This window comes from Chanodichthys erythropterus, chromosome 18, assembly GCF_024489055.1.
Source record: "Chanodichthys erythropterus isolate Z2021 chromosome 18, ASM2448905v1, whole genome shotgun sequence".
NCBI lineage: Eukaryota > Metazoa > Chordata > Actinopteri > Cypriniformes > Xenocyprididae > Chanodichthys > Chanodichthys erythropterus.
Window position 1 is genome coordinate 38,748,092 of NC_090238.1, and position 23,415 is coordinate 38,771,506.

General features: G+C 36.0%; 1 protein-coding gene across 2 annotated transcripts in view; it reads left to right on the plus strand.

Annotated features, from left to right (window-relative positions):
• The window catches only part of bmf1 (BCL2 modifying factor 1), a 40,184-nt gene that overhangs the window by 10,975 nt on the left and 5,794 nt on the right, over window positions 1–23,415 (plus strand). Inside the window, exon 4 of one of the 2 annotated variants that reach the window (XM_067367561.1) lies at window positions 7,580–7,692. In XM_067367561.1, coding sequence (XP_067223662.1) covers window positions 7,580–7,692 — 113 coding nt within the window. Of the gene's footprint in view, window positions 1–7,579; window positions 10,108–23,415 lie in introns of those variants that run through there. The other variant, XM_067367562.1, reaches the window with a different exon arrangement.

Below are 23,415 nucleotides of genomic sequence, written 5' to 3' on the forward strand. Positions count from 1 at the left end.
TTTCGCATTGGTCATGATTGTGACCATCACATCTAGATGACATGAGTTATGAGATGTTTGGCTGTGGAGAGCTGATGACTTATCATGAGACACTGGTGTGGTTTCGGTGTGTAGATCTCTCCTGCGGCGTGTGCTGCTGATCTTGGCCGCGTGGATCGATTGTGTAATTTCATCTTCAGTATCAGGGCAGGTAAAACACCACAGGCTGTTGGCATCTCCTCCTTCTTGGCTTCTCTTACTCATTATCTCTTATTCATTCTTGCTTTTTTTGTCTGTTTCTTCTTTGTGATTTATTCCTCGTAACTTCAGCTGGTGTTCAGCCTCTAGAGTCGTAGACGCTCCAGGTTATTTTAGGTTTTGCTAATTATGTTTTTTTCAAGCTGTGCAATTCAGTGAAGCTGCTTTATGTGTTGAAAGAATTACAACACAGTTCTGTTCCAAACCCCAGTGTGCTGCCTTACGTTCTGAAGCAATGAAACCTCGTAAATCACGGATTTAAAACACTTTACACAGATGCAATCAATCACACAATTGATTCCTGTAGAGTTTGATGTTATCAGGCTGCAAAGGAAACAACATCAGCAAAGAACACACAAGTACTGCGTGAAGTAGTCTGTTAATTAATTAGATGGAACTATGTGTGTGTGTGAGAAAGAGAGTGTGTGTTAGACATGTGCCGATATTCGGTAATACGATATATGCACGATATTGTTATCATGGGAACAACAACATTTTTATAATGCACTTAAGAATACTTTCCCCATCAAGCGTATAAAATGCACGACAGCGCTGTATTCTGCGTCAAAAGGAAACGCGCTCAGATGTAAACAAGCCTAACGTGCACGAGAAGCACATGACGGAAAGGAGACGCGCTGAATGAAAGTGCACGTTCACTCTCTGACAGCAGAGGGCGCTGATGGAACAGCAGAAATGCAGCGGTTACCCCGGAAACAGCGTTTTTAAAATGCTTCAAACAACCATTCAATTTTTTTTATCTCATTGTTGTTCATCACAGCGCCAAATACTTCATACTTAAAGACTTAATAGGCTATTTATTTTCAAACTTAAACGTTTTATATTTTAATCTGGACCACAACATGCTCTAATGATTAGAAATGTTCTGATTATTTGTTATTGTTCAGGAAAACTTCATTAGTTAACATGATAATTCATTATTACCAAACTGACAATGAAAAATACTTATAAAGCATCAATTATTCTTAGTTACTGTTTAATAACATTACTAAAATCAAAAGAACTTATTTAATGGACCTGAGATCAAACGAACAATGATCAGTTTCTGAACTAACATGAACAATAAATAACACTTTCTGTAACAAATGTAGCTGTTGCTCAATCTTAGTTAATGCATTAAATAATGAGATCTTATTGTAAAGTTGTTCTTTATAGCCTAATTCTTTTGCACTTTAATCTGTTTGAAAATTTTACTTTATATATTTTTGTGTATTGTATTATTGTATTTAAACATTCAGAGTACTTTTTGTTATTACAAAAAGAGTTCTTAAACCTGTTATACTATGACAACACTTTTTTTTGCAACTTATTTTAATATTGTGATAATACCGTATACCGTGATAAAAGCTTCGGCAATTAATCGCAACATGAAAATTTGATACCGTCACATGCCTAGTGTGTGTGTTGTAACTTTGTAACTTTTTCATGCTCAAACAGCAACATTTACACACTAAAGAAAGATGAACGCTAAAAAGTGTGACACTGAGACAGTCTGAATGACTGAGATGTTTCTTCAAAGGTTGTTTCACTCAAGTTGAGAGTTTTTCGTCAGCACTCAGAGCTCAGAACTGCAGCCATGTTTCAGGCCCCGCGGCGCTGGCGTTCGGCTCTGGCCTCGCTTTCATCGCTGTCGCGGTTTGGACGATTGGTGCAGATGGCGAATCCCGGTGCGCTGGTCTGCAGACGTGCGAGTGCCTGCGGCGTGTGATGAAGAGCCTTCAGAGGCGGCGATAGGAGCTGCTCTGCTGACAGATAAATTACTGCTCATTCTCGACAGCTCTGAGGCCCCCGGGGGCCCGACAGAGAGACGGACGGACAGGAGGGAATCATGTTGTATGAGAATCAGGTTTAAAAGACTTAAGCTCATAATTACAGCAATAATCATAGTAAAATCTGATTTTAATCGCAAATGTTGGCACTTTTGCATCAGTACATATATGCATTCAGCAGATGCTTTTATCTGAAAGAGGAACCAAACCAATTCATCAACAAAGTGCAAACAAAGTGTCAGGTTTATTAGACAACGAGATTAGGACAGTGTAAAATGTTTTCAGTGATTGTTTTTTCCATATATGGTGTGTGTGTGTGTGTGTGTGTGTGTGTGTGTGTGTGTTAAACCTCGCTTCCTCCTTATTGTCACGAAAGATAAAAACACGTCAATGTCAAAGCGGCTCATGACGGTGTGTGTGTGTGTGTGTGTTTATGCAGCTCTGCACAGATATACGTGTGTTTACCAGAAATGCCGCGTTTATCCGCTCCGGAGAAAAGGGGATGTGTTTTGATAAGTGTTTTCCTGTAAAACGGCTCGTCCGTCGCTCACTCAACCCCTCACAGAAACACTCAAACAATACCTATTGAAATCCTCAAGAGACGGGCTGCTTTTCCTGCAACACATGCAGAACTGCACTCTTTATTCTGAAACTTTATTTTGTTGGCGTAAAATGGTGATGGCTATGCATGCAAACACTGTTCTCCCGGAGTTTCATGCTCTTTATCTCAGACGTTCCTTAGGAGAAATAAAAATTATAGATATAAAATTATTATGTTTACTTATTATATATATATATATATATATATATATATATATATATATATATATATATATATATATATATATAAATATAATTACAATTAATTTATTTTTCATATTAATATATATATATATATATATATATATATATATATATATATATATATATATATATATATAATTAAATATAATTTATTTTTCAATTAATTAATTTATATATATATATATATATATAATTATATATATATATATATATATATATATATATATATATATATATATATGAATAAATAAAAATTGTATATAGATTTAATATTATAAAATATATAATACAAATATAATTAAAACAATATAATTATATATGTAATTGTATAACATTTTATATAAATAAAAAATTATATATTCAGTATATATATCAAATTAAATATAAAAATAAACAGTGTATATACAGTGTGTGTGTGTGTATGTATAATATATAATATATATATATATATATATATATATATATATATATATATATATATATATTGGAAAAATAATAAAATTTTATATAAATAAAAAACAAATTAAATTGTGCTATATATTGTCCGTGTGTGTGTGTGCGTGTATGTATATATATATATATATATATATATATATATATATATATATATATATATATATATATATATATATATATATATATATATAATTAAATTGTTTTTATATAAAAAACAATTATATATTATATTCTCAGAAAAATATAACAAATATAACAAATTAATTGTATATAGTTTTAAAATATAAAAAATATAATAAATATATATGTTTTAAAACATGCGATTCTGTTACAGTGCTTTACTGTAAAAGAGATCTTTTAGGTGAAAGTTTACAATGCATATTTGGTTTTGTAATGTCCTCAGCATGACTTTCCTCATAATCTTAATATTAATGCACATTCACTGATTTGCATTTACTGTAAATCCCTCTTAACAGAGTCCTCAGACTGTGTTTATTACTGTTATACTTGACTAACGTAGACTTTAGCCACTATAAGCACAGTTTGGAGTGTCTGTCTGTCACCCTGCACACAGATAAGCTTCGTCTCTGGGGATTTGAGCAGCTGATTGGCCGACGGCACGCAGAGCTGATAAACTCACTGAGTGACGACACCATAACCACATATGTGTGTGTGTCTGGTTAAACTCCGCTATTCTTTATCTCATGCTAAATTTAGCCTCTGACTCAGTTCTGTGAGAGCGAGCGCCACACTCATGAATCGTTTATTAAGGGTTTGGCTATTTTTTTTTTTACTAGTTTTTCGGTTCAGCAATGAATCATTTTGGCTGAATATGTTTTTGAGTTGTTGGTACTGTTATTCCAAGTGTTTTCTTACATGTTCTTCAGATCAATATTTATTTCCACTGTAGGTTCTGTAAAATATTACTTATTGTCCTTGAAACTGCATTTTGCAGTATTTTTATTATTAAAAAATATTTAGATTTTTTTTGTCCATGAAAACTAAGTATGATTAGATTAGTGATGTTTATTGAGTGCTAATGGTTAGTCATAAAACCTGCAGCTTTTTCCTTATTACTTTTAAGGTCAAGATGTTGTTATTCGTCTCTGCCTGAATATCCTTGAGCTTCGTTTTTTGAAACGAGAGTAAGTGTGTTTTCTGAGGCACCATGTGAAGCTCCTGACGACCTTATGGCAGTTTCTGCTTCTTCGCCGGGTTGTAAATTGGTCTACGAGGGCAAAGCGAGGCACGTCTCGGGCTTATGCAACGTGCTGCAATGTGCAGCCAACAGCAACTGGTATCTGTGAACTGCAATGAAAGAGATCTTCATATACCTGACTTTATTGTGCACTGTGGAAAAGATTTTCCGAGTTAAGATAATTTACAAGAAAATTTGACAACATAAAATACAGTTAAAAAAACATACTGAAGTGTATATTTCTAGGTTCAGGAAGCTGTCCTCCATACAACTTTTGGGTTGTACTGCTCAGGAACAGTGTTGTAAATAAATCATAACCATTGATTGCTAATTTCATCCTTTTTTGGAAGGCCAAAGGGGTTTTGCTTTCACATTCAAGACTGAATCACTGGTTCACTGACACAGTTCATTGAGGCCTTATCTTCTTTCTTTGCATCTGCCTTTGGGCGGCATTGTGACGTGAACGTTTGAGGAAGTAATATACAGATACAGAGTTCTGTCATGAAACTGTAGATGGCGCAGGCTGATAGATCCTAAACTCAATTTGCTTGCAATCATTATAAGGCACAGCTGATTGGTTCCTGCTGTATCAGTAGCCAATGAGTTTGGTGCTCAACCTTCAAATACTTTTTGAGCATTTGCTTAGCAGTTTGTAGCGCTTTCAGAAACCCTCCACCTTCCCCAGCTCCACCTGTATAGATCTGCTGCGGTAATACATGTATGCTATATTGTACAGCAGCAACATGTCTTATTTGCACACAGCAACATGTTGTGTATTGGCAGAATCAAGTCCCGTACTTGTTCTGCAGCAGCAGCAAAAACCAACAGCAGTAGCAGCAGTAATAATAGCAATAACAATAACTGCAGCAGCATAGCTGATCTATTCTGTTAGGACCAAACATATCAACATTGTCATATCCTTTAACATGCCAAACACTTGAGAGTTGTCATGACAGAAATAAGTTTTAGGCAGGTCTGGATCACTGTTCTCTGTTAGATAGAATAAATCTCTTTGTGGGAGACTATGCGCTCTGTAGCTTTCCAGATCGTATACATGCACAAACTGATACTTTACACACTAAAGGAAAGCATTAAAAAGCATCATATAATACAGTCTCATGATCTTAAAAACCTGGCAATCTAAAGGTTTCAGCACAAATGCATAAAGATTTGTTTCGTAGACATTCTTCTAATTAACGTGTGCTGGAGCGGTTTTGACTGGTAGTGTGTGTTAAATGTGTTTTACAGCTCTGAAAGTGCATGTGAGTGTTGTTATTTGTAATGTGTCTGACAGCTTTAGAGGGCTGAGTTACTGGGAGGACTTCAGCTCGTACTTTATGACTTGTCTGTGAAAGCAACAGATGTGCTATCAGTGCCGGGCTGTAGGACTGGGCTTCGTCTCTCTCTAGAGAGCTGAGCCAGCTGAAATACAGATGTGTATTTGTGTGTGTGTGTGCATCTCCACCCTGCCTCAAGAGCACCGTAATCCTATTTAGTGAAATTATCTTATCTTCCCTCCCTCAATGACAGTGGTAGTATTATCCGCTTAATCTTCCAAATCCAATTCTCCTCAGTGCCAGGAAGAACGACTCGAGAGCGTGAGAGTTGCCCATCTATCATCTTTATTACTAGACGCTGCGTGGATCACATGTGTCTGATGACATCATGAGAAATGTGACATCACATTATTCTGACAGCTTCACCTTCTCACATATTACACCTGCCAATGGCGGCTGAATTGAGAAGAATTAAAAGGCAAAAATATGACTTATTGTTCTTGAATCCACATTTTGCATAATTTTAATTAGAAACATCACAAAGACTGGACTACTACTATCTGTATTCTAATTCAGTGTAAACCTCATTATGTTGCATTGGCATATTTACTCACCAAAGCTCAATTTTATTCTAATTTAAAGTGTTCATATTGGACTCTTGGAATGTGTGAACATGTGTTCGGTGTAATGTTATAATGGGAACGTGTCTGATCTCCTGTATATGAAGGTGACAGCTGTCATTCGGAGTCTGTGGCCTCTTTGTATCTGGAACAGACAGCGTTTGTTGTGGAAATATTGCCAGTGTTTTCCGGTGTCTGGGTTTCACAGTGTTTACCCACCTATTACATCACTGTGTCCTCCTCACGCTCACCCATATTCACCCATGTTACGTCAATGTCATAAGATGTGATATGAGTGATGTTATTTCAATGTATTGTCTCATACAGCAATAGGGTTAAAATAAATTCTGACCTATTTTAAATGCATTCTAAATATATGTTGTAAAGAGCATGGCTTAAGGAAATATATTTTTCATACTTCAATGAGCATGAAAATGCATTTTTACATTTTGGGTAAATGCAAAAATATTAAAAAAAAATATTTTTTGTTGTTATATTTTGGAAAATACATTGTAAATATATTTTCAATAATAAAAAAAAAAAAAAAAAAAAAATATATATATATATATATATATATATATATATATATATATATATATATATATATATATATATATATATATATATATATATATATATATAATATAAAGCAATTCTGATTCCAATTCCAATTCTGTTTATTGATTCTGATTGTTATCAATTCCAATATGGTTAAAAAAAAAACACAAAAAAAACGAATAAATAAATAAATAAATAATGCATAGTGTGCTTTTTATAAATAAAATGTTGATTAATCCTTATTTAAGTTACAAAAGTTATTCAGTCACGATCAGTGAGTGAGTTTCTCTTTGTCTTTTGTTCTTTGATTAACATTAATGACACAGAGAGCAGCAGGTTTATTAGGCTGCTGTCACTTTAAGGCCAAATGCACTGATCCAATATACTGATACACATGCGTTTTCTTTCTCAATTGATATTTTGACATATTTTTTTGTGTATTTGTCCTTTCTAGCGCAAGAAGATGCAAAAGAGAACTCAGTTCAGTATTCGCACACTATATGAGAGGCGGCTGCCAAATTGCGTTCTCTTTTCGCATCTTCTTGCACATGGAATCGATTTACGATTCCCGAACCTACTCATTACTGCTGTTCTGCTTCAATATGTGTGATTAATTTGGTTCGTTTTATTTGTGTTTGGCAGCATCACAGAAACCAAAGGAACCAGGAGCCCCTGTGGTGGCGTGTGGCAGTGGCGTTTTACGCGCTCCTGTTCAGGAGAGACGCCGACGCTCGGGACGGGAGGGCAAATCGCAGGTGAAACAAAAACAAACTGCCATCCGTGTCCCAGTCCACATCACGGAGCGGGACGTTTAACGGCACTGTCTGATATCTAACACGGGTTTTGAGGGGGGAAAAACAAAGACTGAAAAGAAGACGCCTCCGCAGGACGGGGGACGGTTTTTTATGGTAACCTCTTTTCCCCCTACGAAGATGCCATGATGTTCTTGAGATTCTAACAGGAATATTTTCATAAACATTTTGAGGTATTTTGTACAGTATGCTGTCGGTGTTTAAGTTTCTTTGCACTTCCGTACGTGTATTCGAATGACCTCTGCGAGTCTTGGGAATGCCTTACCGTCCCACGCCACCGCCGAAGCGGACGGATGAAGATACGAGGACGGTGGATGGGGCTTTTCCTTCAGAAATCTCCCAGGACGTCACTTACAAATCTCCAAAGAGGCCGTTTCTCAGAACAAAGCTTTTTGCACCTCAATTTTTCTTGGTGTTTTGATGTTCTATTTACCTTTTATTACATCATTGTTGAATTTTTATCGTTCTTTCTGTTTTTTTAAATACTTTGAATACGATCTAGACATCCTTGTGTTTGTCAAGCAACCGAAGAGGGTTTGATGAAGAGTTGATGTACTGCTGTTATTGTCTTTTTATTTCATTTGATTTCAGTTCTTGGCATCCAGCTAGTCAACAATCAACAGCATCAAACTTTACAATCCAGTAATATTGCGAAAATATCATGTTAAAAAAAAACTGCTCAAAAATATTGAGGTTACACTTTACAATAAGGTTTCATTTGTAAACATGAACTAACACTGAACAATTCTTTTAATCTCAACATTAACTGAAACATTATTAAGATCAAAAGTTGAATCTGTTATCATTATTTAATGCACTTTGAACTCATATGAACATTAACAAAGGTTAATAAATGCTGTAAGAATATGTTGTCCATTGTTATGTTAACAAATGAGATCTTGTTGTAAAGTGTTACCAATATATGGTTTAATCAGGCCTTAAAAATGCACCAAATTTTGGGAAATATTAGAATAAATGGTAATACTTTACAATAAGTTTTCAGTTGTTAACATTAGTTAACATGAACTAACAATGATAAATACTTCTAAAGCATCTTAATGTATATAATATCATACTCTAAAAAATGCTGGGTTAAAAACAACAAAAGTTGGGTTAAAAATAGACAAACCCAACGATTGGGTTATTTTGAACCAGCGTTTGGGTTAAATGTTTGCCAAACCTGCTGGGTAGTTTTATTTACCCCAACTATTGTTTAAAAATTATTGCATTGCTTGCTTAAAATGAACCCAAAATATGTTGGAAGTGAACATTTATTAATAAGTTTAATGAATAATAAGTAAACAATAGACATTTATAAAATTGCTTATTAATAAATGTTCACCTTTTGATGATTACTGTTGCAACCCAACCCAATCGCTGCGTTAAAACAACTTAACCACTGCATTTAGGACTATCCAATTGCTGGGTTAAAACAACCCAACCGCTAGGTTGAAACAACCCAATCGCTGGGTTAAAACATCACAAACGCTGGGTTAAAACATCACAAACGCTGGGTTAAAACATCACAAACGCTGGGTTAAAACATCCCAAATGCTGGGTTAAAACATCCAAATCGCTGGGTTAAAACAACCCAATTGCTGGGTTAAAACAACCCAATCGCAGGGTTAAAACAACCCAATCGCAGGGTTAAAACAACCCAATTGCTGGGTTAAAACAATTGAACCGCTGCGTTAAAACAACTCAATCGCTGGGTTAAAACATCCCAAACGCTGGGTTAAAACACCCCAAACGCTGGGTTAAAACATCCCAAACGCTGGGTTAAAACAACCCAATTGCTGGGTTAAAACAATTCAACCGCTGCGTTAAAAAAACCCAACCGCTGGGTTAAAACATCCCAAACGCTGGGTTAAAACAACCCAATCGCTGGGTTAAAACATCCCAAACGCTGGGTTAAAACATCCCAATCGCTGGGTTAAAACAACCCAATCGCAGGGTTAAAACATCCCAATCACTGGGTTTAAACATCCCAAATGCTGGGTTAAAACATCCCAATCGCTGGGTGAAAACATCCCAAACGCTGGGTTAAAACAACCCAATCACAGGGTTAAAACAACCCAATCGCTGGGTTAAAACAACCCAATCACAGGGTTAAAACATCCCAATCGCTGGGTTAAAAACAACCCAATCACAGGGTTAAAACAACCCAATCACAGGGTTAAAACAACCCAATCGCTGGGTTAAAACAACCCAATCGCTGGGTTAAAACAACCCAATCGCAGGGTTAAAACATCCCAATCACTGGGTTTAAACATCCCAAATGCTGGGTTAAAACAACCCAATCGCTGGGTTAAAACATCCCAAACGCTGGGTTAAAACATCCCAATCGCTGGGTTAAAACAACCCAATCGCAGGGTTAAAACATCCCAATCACTGGGTTTAAACATCCCAAATGCTGGGTTAAAACAACCCAATCGCTGGGTTAAAACATCCCAAACGCTGGGTTAAAACATCCCAATCGCTGGGTTAAAACAACCCAATCGCAGGGTTAAAACATCCCAATCACTGGGTTTAAACATCCCAAATGCTGGGTTAAAACATCCCAATCGCTGGGTGAAAACATCCCAAACGCTGGGTTAAAACAACCCAATCACAGGGTTAAAACAACCCAATCGCTGGGTTAAAACAACCCAATCACAGGGTTAAAACATCCCAATCGCTGGGTTAAAAACAACCCAATCACAGGGTTAAAACAACCCAATCACAGGGTTAAAACAACCCAATCGCTGGGTTAAAACAACCCAATCGCTGGGTTAAAACAACCCAATCACAGGGTTAAAACATCCCAATCACAGGGTTAAAACATCCCAATCACAGGGTTAAAACATCCCAATCACAGGGTTAAAACATCCCAATCACTGCTCATTGTTAGTTGATGCACTAATGGGACCTTATTGTAAAGTGTTACTGTATAAACAGCAAAAATGTTGACTTCACGTCTCCAACTCACTCAGGTACTTCAATCCACTCAATTTGAAATGGCCAATAGATACAAACCTGTTTTCACATATCGAAGATCATTTGTGTGCCTACGACACGAACAGAACGACCTAGACTGTGTTTACACTAACATACAGCAAACATATCAGCCTCAGCCTTATTGTATTCGTCGGCTCTCTTCACATGTCATTTTGTTTTTATATATCAGCTAAAACTGTGGTTCTCTTCATCCTGGCCATCAGTTTCATGGCCTGCGAGCAATACTGTGTAAATCTGTGAAGCGACTGCATTGTTTCTCCTCTCAGGACACTTGGCGCTTTCGATTTTCCTGTTTTATTTTCTACTTTTATACTAGGTGATCTGTAAAGTTTTGGTGGTGTAAATTTCTTTTCTTGTTTTTTTTTTAAATAGGACCACTACTTTATTTGTAAAAGACGTGAGGAAGAAGTTCTTCTGAAGACTGTAATTATTATGTTTGAAGACACTGATGCATTCAATGCTGTTCCTCTGATTTGTATTTTTGTTTGTTTTTCATCTTGAAGGAGTGACACATATTTCGTGAAACTTTCCCGCCAACATGCAGTTCATTTGTTTCTAATCGGAGATGTTGGCAGAATGATTAAATGAAGGAAAGCATACACTTTTGTTTTTGTTTCACATTTTGAAGACAATACAGATGAAAGTCCTCATCATTTATCAGAACCGTGTCAAATATTAAAATCCAGCAACATTCAGATCATATTTCACCCCAAAAATCAAAAGAAAGAAACAAGAATCATTTTGCATTTTAACTTATTCTTAGGTGCATTTAGTTTAGTTGTTTACCAGGGTTCTGAAACCATAAAAACATTTTCATTACTTGAAATAAAATCAAATATAAAACAAAAACTTATTTTATTTCAGCCAGTTCCAAAGACATTTCATATTTGCATTTAGTTTAAATTGATGTACTAATATAACTAAAACCATTAAACGGCTATTAAAAACTTTAACCAAAATTAAAATGAAAATGGAAGAAAATAAAAACAGATTCAAAATATTAATAAAAAATATAATAGTGTCTCAAGTAAAGTATACATCTTCATTAATTTAATTAATGATTAAACATCTGGATGATTTTCATCACTGAAATACAGTATTAAGTTGAATACAGAACAATTGTCAAGTCTACAATTGAAATGCTGGGTTAAAAACAACCCAAGTTGGGTTAAATATGGACAAACACAGCGATTGGGTTGTTTTAACCCAGCGGTTGGGTTAAAAATTTGCTCAACCTGCTGGGTAGTTTTATTTAACTCAACTATCGTTGAAAAATTACTATATGGCTGGATTAAAATGAACCTAAAATTGCTGGGTTTGTCCATTTTTAACCCAACTTGGGTTATTTTTGAACCCAGCGTTTTTACTGTGTATTTATTAAATTCCTGTGTAGTAATAAACAGGAAAATAATGATGCAAATTCAAATTCATGACAATAATAACAATGCCAATGCAAAGTAATGGCCAACAGGCTCCCGTTTCTTCTGGTTTTGAGGTGGAGTACGACTGGGATGTGCTGGTTTCGGGGGTCTGTACTGGTTATCCGTCAGCTCCACTGGTACATCATTAGGGTACAGGTACAGTTCTCGAGAGCGATTTGGGCCGCGGCTGAGAGCATGTTGAAGCATGTTGAATGTTGCGCGAGGTGAACGTGAGTTTCCTGCAGATTGTGAACGCTGAGCCAGTGTCGCGCCCTCATCCGCCTCATCGAGCCCTCGCTCACGAATGTGCACTCCTCCACTCCTTATTTATTTTTATTTTTTCTTATTTATTTTGTTCCTTTTTTGTGTGTGTGTATATTGGCCCGTTGCTACTGTATACATTTCATTGTGCAATTCCTTTCTTTATATCCCTTGTTTATACTAACGTTTTGTTGTTGTGCATTTCTCGTGTTTGTTGTGTTGCTGAAGGAGGTTTAGGATGATTTTAATCTGGTCACTGTTGTTCTGTTTGTTCAAATCAACTAAGTGCCATCAGAAGAACTGAGCACGAGTGAAATCAGAAGAATCCGGATTGTATAATTAGGTTACATATTGTTAATCTCACAAAAAACATGTCCTGGTTGTATTTTTCCCTACAAAATCGAGTAGAAAAAGTTGCGTAAATAAATTGAAATATAAATAAATTATATTTATGAATTAGTTGTAATATATTTGATACCATGATCTGCCTGAATACTCGATGCACAGATAGTTTAATCACCGTTCTATATTAATGCACTGTGTTTATTGAATGTTTGCACAGAAACTTGTTCTCATCGCTGGCCCGCCACTTTTATTAATACATTAAATTAAGATATTTGACTTGGAGTTTTGAGCAAATCTGAACACAGTTTGAGACCTAGTTCTGAAACATATAAGATGTTTTTCATCTGATTTTGGGGTGAAATATGACTTGGACATGTTTGTTATGCATCTTGTGAGCTTCACTCAATCTTTTCATGAAATGAATTCTGCTTCTGAGGGTCTAAAACCTTGTTCAATCTCTCCAATATCCTAAAGATCATTGCGTTCAATCGGAATCCCGTCATAACTGGAGGTCTTGAAGACAGTCGCAGTTTGTGTTCATGAAACTAACCTTGTGAAGTGCTTTATCTCTGTTTCTCTCTTTTTACATGCACTGGAAAGTACTTTGTGTTTGATTGAATCTCAAGAGTTCTCGTATCCCAGTGTTATAGTATCTCTAACATGTCGCTCTTCTCAAGATCTTGAGATGTCAGGAATTTTTTTTTTTTGTCTTCAATGTTTTTGATTCAGACGGTGCCCGTATTAGTCTGAAATCAACAACCCATGATGAAGCCAACAGTGTCTTTAACTGTATTTCACTCCATCTTTGTTTTGTTCTTGTCGTTTTGTAAGTTGATATTGACTGGGGCTCATTGGTTTTGGTTTCTAAAATGGATTTTCTTTCTGAAATTGGTGAAGGCAGATGTTTTTGTCAACTGTGATCGAGCGCTTTTTCAATCTCAAAACATTCCTTGTCATCTGCAGTTCCAGATTTTGCCACACAATCATGGTTGGCATATTCTGCCTGGGCCTTCGTATGTCCAACAGCTGATGATTTACATTGAAATGAACCCATTCAGAAAGCCATTTATTGTAAGTAACGTACGGATCCATCTAGTCTCGAGGCTCACACACTCACTGTACACCGAGAAATGAGACCCAGCGAAGATGTAGCATGTGTGTAAACATTGGGACTGTACTCTGCACTCCTCACGTTGGTTTTGTTTCTGTTTTTGATACAGTATGGAAGTTCTAGTTTTTGTTATATAGTGCAATATGCTGTACATAAGAGCTTTGCTCTACAAAATACTTTTCTGAAGTTTTTTTGGTTGTTTCATTGGTACACTTTTATCAATAAAATCATATTAAAGTCTCAGTTTTTGAATCATTATTATTAACTAACTAAACTAGCAACACTACTACTAACTTGGTCAAGCGCAGCTTCTAAGTATCAATGTATGTAGCGCTTTTTAGTGTATTTAATCTACATTTATTATGTAAAATGTGAGATCCCCCTTGTTTAATCAACAATAACAACAGTGTTTCATCTTCAGTTTGGCAGGAGATTTCATGTGTTTGTGCTTCTGTACGTCTATTATTGTAGTTAAACCAGTGTAATATGTTGTAGTTTGTTGAACTAGAGCGAGTCAAGCACCCTGAGGCTGTTTATTGGCGTCACGTCGTGCAGAAGCGTAATGAACTGTACGGTATTGGAGCTGCTGGAGACGCGAAACTATCCAGGCGTTTGGCAGCGCCGCTGCCCGCTGTTTGTCTCTCCCAGAGCGAGGTCATTAATGCAGCCGCTCTGCCATGCTGCTGCCCACACTAATGAGCGCCTGTCACACACGATCACGTGACCCGAGCCCTGGCGTCACACGGCTGTCATTAAAGTCCGTTCTGAGCCTCGTGCCCATTTATAGTGCAAACAGGAAGGTTCTGACTGAATTAATGTCAGTTTTCAGAAAGGTCACATTACTTTAGTCGATGCACAGCTGCAGGAGGGACTCGTTTGATGTTCATGTCAGTCGATTTGTCCTAGACGATGATTAAGATTAAAACACTGATGACCTTATGAAAGTGGTAGAGGTGATAGAGGTCAAAACCATTGTTTTATCATGCACTGGTCAGTTTTGAGGTTTTACTTTCGTAACATGTCTGAGGTCTATTAGTGAAATCTGTTGACTTTATCAATCTGTGTTTCATTATATGCCAACAGTGACCGTTCAAACATGGTGAAAAGCACTTCTTGTGTTCTTTTCCTCAAGTTTGCATGTCTGTAACTCAAGAAGTGTTAAAGATATCTTAATATCCGTTTAGATTCTGGTTCTGAACAAACTTTTCTTTTGGTATCTTCATTTTAAAGGCCCTCGATGGTTCAATCCCAGAGATATGGAGATCTTAATGCGGCTCCATGAGTAAATTGTACACATTTTTTCAGTGATTAAAAATAAAATGTGGGTCACTTTGTATAAAGATGATATTGAAGGAATATCTGAAGAACAAATAATGTCGAAACTAGTTGCATATAACATACCTCTCTGAGTGCCATAAATAAATTAATTCTAAAAATATTCAAGATATCTTAATATCCTTCTAGATTTTGATTCTTAATAAACTTTTCTTTTGAAATCTCCATTATTAAGGCCCTATATAGTTCAGTCCCAGAGATATTGGGATCTCAATGTGACTCCATGTTCAGATTGTTGAATTTTACCCATTTTCAATGGTCAAGAACCAAATGTAAGTAACTTTTTAATAGTTTTTGTGTTTAAAGATGAACGTCTGAAGAAAAAATAACACTGAAACTAGAATGTATCTTGTTTTCCTCTATCAAAACAATTGAACACAACACCTCTCTGAGTGCCAAAAACAAACCTTTTTCCCAAGTTTACATGTCTTTAATTCAAGAAGTGTTAAATATATCTTTATGTCATTTTAGATTCTTGTTCTCATGAAACTTTTCTTTTGTAATCTTCATTTTATGGTTCAATCTCAGATTTAGGGATGTCATTGTGGTAACGTGTCGTCATGATACTGTGTATTTGAACTCTTGGTAGCTTCAGAATCTTCAGAATAAAATCCCATCGTTCAAATATCCCTAAAACTGATTCAAAGATAGATTCTTATAAAGACAAATTAATGTGCCTCAACTAAACCATTTTCAGTGGATTTTTGGTGCTCAGAGAGTTTTGTTTTATGCAATTCTTCTAGAGGGAAACAAGATATATTTCTAGTTTCAAGATTATTTATTCTTCAGATATTCCTCTTTAAATGCAATCAGTATCTTCTGTGTGCAAAGTGACCCACATTTGGTTTTTGACCACTGAAAATGGGTAAAATTCAACAATCTGAACATGGAGCTGCTTTGAGATCCCCATATCTCTGGGACTGAACTATATAGGGCCTTGAAAATGAAAATTCCTAAAGAAAAGTTTATTAATAATGAGAATCTAGAAGGATATTAAGATATCTTTAATATTTTTAGTTACAGGCATGACAACTTTGGAAAAGGAGTATTTATGGCACTCAGACAGGCATGTTGAAAACACAAGATACATTTCTAGTTTCGACATTATTTGTTCTTCAGATATTCCACATTAAAATAAAATAAGTAAAATATACAAACTGACCCATATTTGTTTTTTGACCACTGAAAATATGCACAATTTACTCATGGAGCCGCATTAAGATCTCCATATCTCTGGGATTGAACCATCGAGGGCCTTTAAAATGAAGATACCAGAAGAAAAGTTTGTTCAGAACCAGAATCTAAACGGATATTAAGATATCTTTAACACTTCTTGAGTTACAGACATGCAAACTTGAGGAAAAGAACACAAGAAGTGCTTTTCACCATGTTTGAACGGTCACTGTTGGCATATAATGAAACACAGATTGATAAAGTCAACAGATTTCACTAATAGATCTTCCAATCTCTGTGTGAAAATAAAATAATGATGCTGCCATCTTTATAAAGTCATTTTACACTCCTCTAATTTGGTGAAAATGGTCATTTTGATCCTCATCTACAAAACAGTGATTACTCAGTAAATATTAATCTGTGATGTTTAATATTTGGGCTTTCATCACTATTTATTTGTCTTTCTACAGAAAAACTATTAACAAAATCAAAAATTTGAGCTGGGGAACTTTCTGAAATTTGTCAGGCTTTACAGGGTTAAGAATAGATATGCATTTTCCAGACATGCACGCATCAGGAGCACCATTGCAGTGAAGCTGGAGCAGATATGAAGTCGTCTGGAGTGCGTTTGTTACAGGAGAGAGACTCGGGCGGGGGGGATTGTGGGATTGAACGCCTCCGGCAGCGGCTCTGCTTGGCTCAGCACTTTTCAGTGAGGATGGAGTCTTGGCAGCGCTGCCTCACAAACAATGGCCTCTGTGTTCTCGAGCTGTTCGCTCAGAAAGAGACACCCATTAGCCCCAGCGTCTATCTCTGAGGTCAGGCACGGGGTCACCGACAAGTGCCGATCTTGTTTACGTCTGAGGAGCCAATCAACACACACGAGCTTGCCTCCACGGTTAACCCTTTACTGCCACCATGATACTTTTCTTTTCCATCTACATGTTCTTTAAACCTTATTTTGTGCTTCAGTTATTTTGAAGCGGAGAGGATTTTCTTTTTCCCATAAATTCTAATTACTGTTGTTGAATCTGAACTAAAACTTACTGGCTTTGCTCACACAGGCTAGAACCCTAACTTCTCTCAAAAAAAAAAAAAAAAGAAAAGAAAAAAAACTTTGGATTTTTCTTTTTTTTGGGACTTTGTTACACTTGTGGTGTTACCTGGTCGAAAAAGACCAGGCTACAAAAAAAAATGCTTTAAAATCTCTGATTATGTTAATATCTGATTTCAATCTTTTTGTCAACTTGTTTTCTTTCAATTAGCACAAGTTTTTCTGGCTTTTTTTAATCTGGCTGATCATAGGGCTCATTTATGAGTTTATGCGTCTTTTTTTCTCTCAAAAACTGAGCTCAGATCAATGAGGCCTATGACCAATCAGATCCACAAAGAAACACAAAACCTGTGATAATTGAAAGAAAACAAGTTGATAATAAGATTAAATCCAGTATTTGATGATAATATAGCATAACGAGTGAAAATAAGACAAGTTATAGCAGTTTATGAAAATGATTTATGAACAGTATTTTATCTAAAATATATATTTTATGAAACATGTTGAACTCTTAAACTGCTATAAAATCAAAGCCAAAAATCTAAATAAGTTGTGTTCCAAATTTGAGGTTGATATCTCAAAAAATGAGCTTTCAGTAAGATTTTGTTACCAAATTTTCCTCATTAGATTCCAGCAAAACTCCATTGGTGCACACGGCACTTGGATTTGTGATTTACAGTAGGGTTTTTCTCTCTCATATATTACACATGCACACACAATATTTTTATTACACACATACAAACCACACTCTGACATCCATACAATTATAGCTGCATAATTTATCTAATTGGCTCTATAATATGCAGAATCAGAAAACAGAAATAAAGTGAGTATTTGCCTTATAGACCAAACCTGAGAAAATGGCACCATCTGGTAAAAGATATTAAAAATTAAAATTTTGAAGCCTTGCCAACAGAATAAAAGTATATTAACCAAGACTGCATCATTTTATAGTTAAATGGCCCTGTGATTAGAAATTGCAGTTTTAATGGTTTTCAATGGGGACATTTTTGGTCCTGAGAGGAACTATTTTGTGTTACTAGTGCAGAATAGATTTATTAAAGGAAATGAGGGTGAAATAATACAATTCTAATAGTAATACACACTTGTGCCAAAATTTATGCAGTTGGCATTAACACAGGCAAAATTAGCACACAAAAAAAAAAAAAAAAAAACTAAAAAAAAGACAAAAATATCTGTAAGGACATAAAACGGTTAAGAGACTGAATGGCAATAATGTTTGTCATGATTGATGTATAATTAATAAATGCTCACCATAATAAAGTATCTGTTGGCAGAGCAAAAGCACTTCAATGCTGACAAACCACAGATCAGACTCACGGCAATAACAGCCAACACACACACACACACACACACACACACACACACTGGGAGGCAATTGCTTATTTATTGTCTTTAAAACATGCACTCGTTTAGTCAGAACCTCAAACAGCAGTTTGTGATTGACTGTAGCAAAATGCTGTTTTATCACATCTTGCATAACTTTTCATCACATGCTTGATCTCACAATGTAGTATCTGAATATTTGATGTGTTTTTGACTGCTAATGTGATATTTGTTCTCTTATTTGGGTGAAGTTTCAGTATAAGAAACTTGTGGAGTGTTATATTGAATTGAATTGAACTAAATTAGAGATGCACTGGTACAAAATTTCTCTACCGATATCCGATTATTCAGAGTGAAATCTGCCGATACTGATAACTATACAGATAGTTTGGGGGTTCTGCCTTTTATACCTTCTTTTAAATTAATGACAATTTCATTAGTAAGCAATAATGTACTCGAGGCTAGTGCTATATATCGTGAATAAGTCACGGCTGAAGGGTGTTGTTAGGCATGACGCGAAGCGGAGTGACCCCTTCAGCAGTGACTTATTCACGATACAGCACTAGCCTTGAGTACATTATTGCTTTTATAAAACGGTTACCACACAATACAAATATTAAAAACAAAAATATGCATCAATGCAACTTTCATAAAGTAAAATCACTAAAAGCATTTCTTCCGCCAGGAAAAATAGTCCCTGACTGTGAACAGCAACAGAAGTTACATTATTACACCATTAGATGGCGCCAAAGACTGTCTTTATGAGTGAGTCAGTCAGTAGCGAAGACTTTTACATTGAAATAGTTGTGAACACGGAACAAGACACAACTGACAAATGCTTTGACTAGCGCTGTCAGTCACGGGAAAACCCCTTAAATGTTAAAAGGACAAGTTATCGCAGTGGACATATTTTTTATAATGAACACAGTACTGACCTGATTACTCAAATTAATAGTAACACAAACTAAACTCTGAAGATTAAATTAATATTTCTTAACTTTCTGTATGTTATTAATTCATATAATTACTATTAATATTGAACATCAAACTGGTTTCTTAGCATTCTCTTTACACAAAGCCCAAATTCAGTGCATTTTCTGCCCTCTTTTGATTGACAGGATATATCAGCCCTGATTATTGGCCGATATCCGATGGTGTGAAAATTTGCTTTGATCAGCCGATACCGATTATTGGCCGATATATCGGTGCATCTCTATATCATGATCATTACTGGGAGTGCCCTTGTCTGCCAACCCGGACTCTTGTTTTCACCCCTTGGACTTCATTTCCCATAACCCACTTCCTGGACTCATTATCCCGTTCATTGCACCCAGCTGTTTTGTGTTTCATCATTAGTGTCTGCCTATTTATACCCGGTTTGTTTTCTGCTTTGGTTATGGTGTTTTCATGTATGATTTTCCTGGTCTCTGTTTTGGTTTTTGGTTTTTGTGTTTCTTGTTTCTACTTTATGGATTTTAACCCTTGCCTGTCTGTGGATTACGTTCTGGATTTCCCCATTAAATGCTGCACATGGATCTGACCAGTTTGTCTCTGTACAATCCGTGACACTCTAGTGACACAAGCTAGTCGGTGCAAGCTAGTGACAGAAATGCACTTATAGCAGATGTCTATGTGGCAAAACACACATGATAAACATTAAAATACGTCATTTGAGTATAACCCCTCTTAAAGAAAACTTTAAATATGTTAATATGAGAGTAATGTGATAGAATCACCACCTTGTCTGAGCAAAGTTTATATCCAATTTTTAACTCCTGCCACTTTTACATACAGACAGAAACCAGAAAGATGAGGACTTTCATTGTAAGAGTCACTGTAAATGCTATTCTCACTTTTATTATTTTCTGTGGAAATCAGCATCATATCACAGATTGTTTTTGTTTTAATAGCACAGCTGATATAGTGCAGAACCGTAGTTTTGTTTTGCCCTGGAGACACATGAGAGAAAAAGACGAAGCATGGCAGAGTAACAGGAAACCTCTTCATTAACTCTAGTCCACTGTGTGTGTGTGTGTGTGTGTGTGTGTGTGTGTGTGTGTGTGTCTCAGAAGCTCTGAGAGAAGATACTCATATAAACAGTCTCTGTGCGTGCTAATGAAGCCGGTAGCATGTGTCTGTTGTGATGGTGTTTGAGGTGTTGTATCCAAAACAAAGCGTTCAGCACAGATTTCTGACTCACTCTGTTTGTTTGTGTGGCTCATTTATTCGAAACGATCTGAAAGTAGCCGAGAGCTCCAGACGTGCTGCCATGAGCCCAAACCCTCCAGATTACAGCGTCTGTATCAGCGACCGGTTCAACTGGTTCTGTGAACGTTCAAAACAGATTAACTGAGAGCGATTGACATTTACAATGATGCATTTATACTGCGTTCAAGGTGTATATCAGTTCATGCATTCTCTGGAAATCAAACCCATGACTTTGGCATTGTTTAAACGATTTGAAAACGGGTCAGAAACATGCTAATGCTATAGTCTACAGACTCGTTCTGCAGTGAGCACTACAGAGGGACGCTTTGAATCAGTGCGTGAATAAACAGGTAAACATGTCGGTTGAACACTAGCGCTGGGTTGAACATACTCGATTCGAACCGATCTTGAACCGAGGTCTGTTTTTAGTTGATGTGTGAACAAAATTTCACTAAACATCATTTAGCTCCTCCCATCAAATAAGATTTGTGCTTTTGAAAATTCAAACAATAATTGTGGTTTTGACGCTCTTCGCGTAAATGAACCCATCATCTCTTCCTCTTGACTACTAGTGACAGCACCAAATAAACGTGAATGAACATCAGAAGGAATGTTGAAAGATACAGAACAACTTACTGAAGTGAATCGTGTCTCATGCAATCAATCAATCAGTGTTTTAACTGCGGAAAGACATCAATAAAACAGCTGGAGAACAATATGTCACAAAACATTTATAGCCATTTAATGACCAAAAATAGTCATAGTTAAAATACTCTAGAGATGAGCATTTTGATAAATATATGCACAATATTACATATTATTTAGTTTTACATAACATAGTGATGTCTTTATTATTTAATGTGTGAATAAATGTGTTGTGAATGTTTTAATGTTTATATTTCACCAACAAATTAGAGCAGAATTATTAAAAATTGCTATAAAAACTGCTTTTTATTATTTTAAGTGTTAAATTTGATTAATTAATTGATTATGAAATAAACTTTATTTTCTGTTTCAGTATTCACCTCATTCATTTCGGTTTTGGTAAATTTCGGTGCATCACAATAGAGGCCCAAACCTGAAGGAATTATAAATAAATAGGAAAATAATAAGTAAAGGAATATATGACTTGATAAAATAAATATAATTTTTTTTAAATGTATTTTAATCATGAATTTATTTTAAAAAATAAATAATGTATAAATCGATGAATATGGAAAAAAAAAAAAATATATATATATATATATATATACATATAAAAACACATAAATGCATAAATAAGTCAATGAAAAAGAAATAAAATAAATAAAGTAAAAAAAAAAGCATAAAAATGCATTTAAAAAAATACAGGAAATAAATAAAGGGCAAAATAATACAAAAATAAATTCATGATTACATTTAATGAAAAAATTAATTATATATGTTTTATCAAGTCATTTATTCCATTTATTAATTTATCTAAGTATTTATTCTTTTATTAATTTTTCATTTTTCCAGGTTTGGGTCTCCATACATCACTGCCCATCAGACTTTATTTGCACATCTGTTTTGTAGCAACACACACACACACACACACACACACACACACACACACACACACACACACACACACACACACACACACACACACACACACACACACACACACACACACACACACACACACACACACACACACACACATACACCAAATCACTGCAGCCTGAGCAACACAATGAAACAGACACAGGAATCAGTGGACAATGCTTTGTTTTGAATATTAGACTGCTTCTTGTGTATGAACACGTGCACGTCTGACACCGATGATCGTGATTATGGGGTTTCATAAGTTAAACAGCTCATAACTCATTTCATAGGTGTAGTATCAGGTCGGTTTGAGTCACGTATGGAGCGCTGCAGCGGTCAGAGGGAGTCGGTGGAGTGTTTACTGAGTCACTCCCTCTCACAGCTGTGACACACACACACACACACACACACACAGAGCCATTATGAACCCACTGACCTCCTCTGCACTGGTACCATTAGAGACGTCTGATTTCACTCTGATGCTCTCAGACGTGATCAGATCTTCTGCATTTCTCCTGTGTGTGTGTGTGTGTGTGTGTGTGTGTGTGTGTGTGTGTGTGTGTGTGTGTGTGTGTGTGTGTGTGTGTGTGTGTGTGTGTGTGTGTGTGAGCTGCAGAAGCGTTTGAATGCTGGAGTTTCTCCAGTGTTGGCAGGAGCGCGAGAGCTGCAGTCAAATGAATCTCTCCAGCAGTAATTAGAGTGAGTTTTGCTGGCGTGTGTCTCAGGATTGGACAGATGAAGGAGACGTGCCCGCAGGCCAGAGCCCGGCTGCTTTAGCCAGTGTGTGTGTGTGTGTGTGTGTGTGTGTGTGTGTGTGTGTGTGTGTGTGTGTGTAAAAGCCCGTGGAG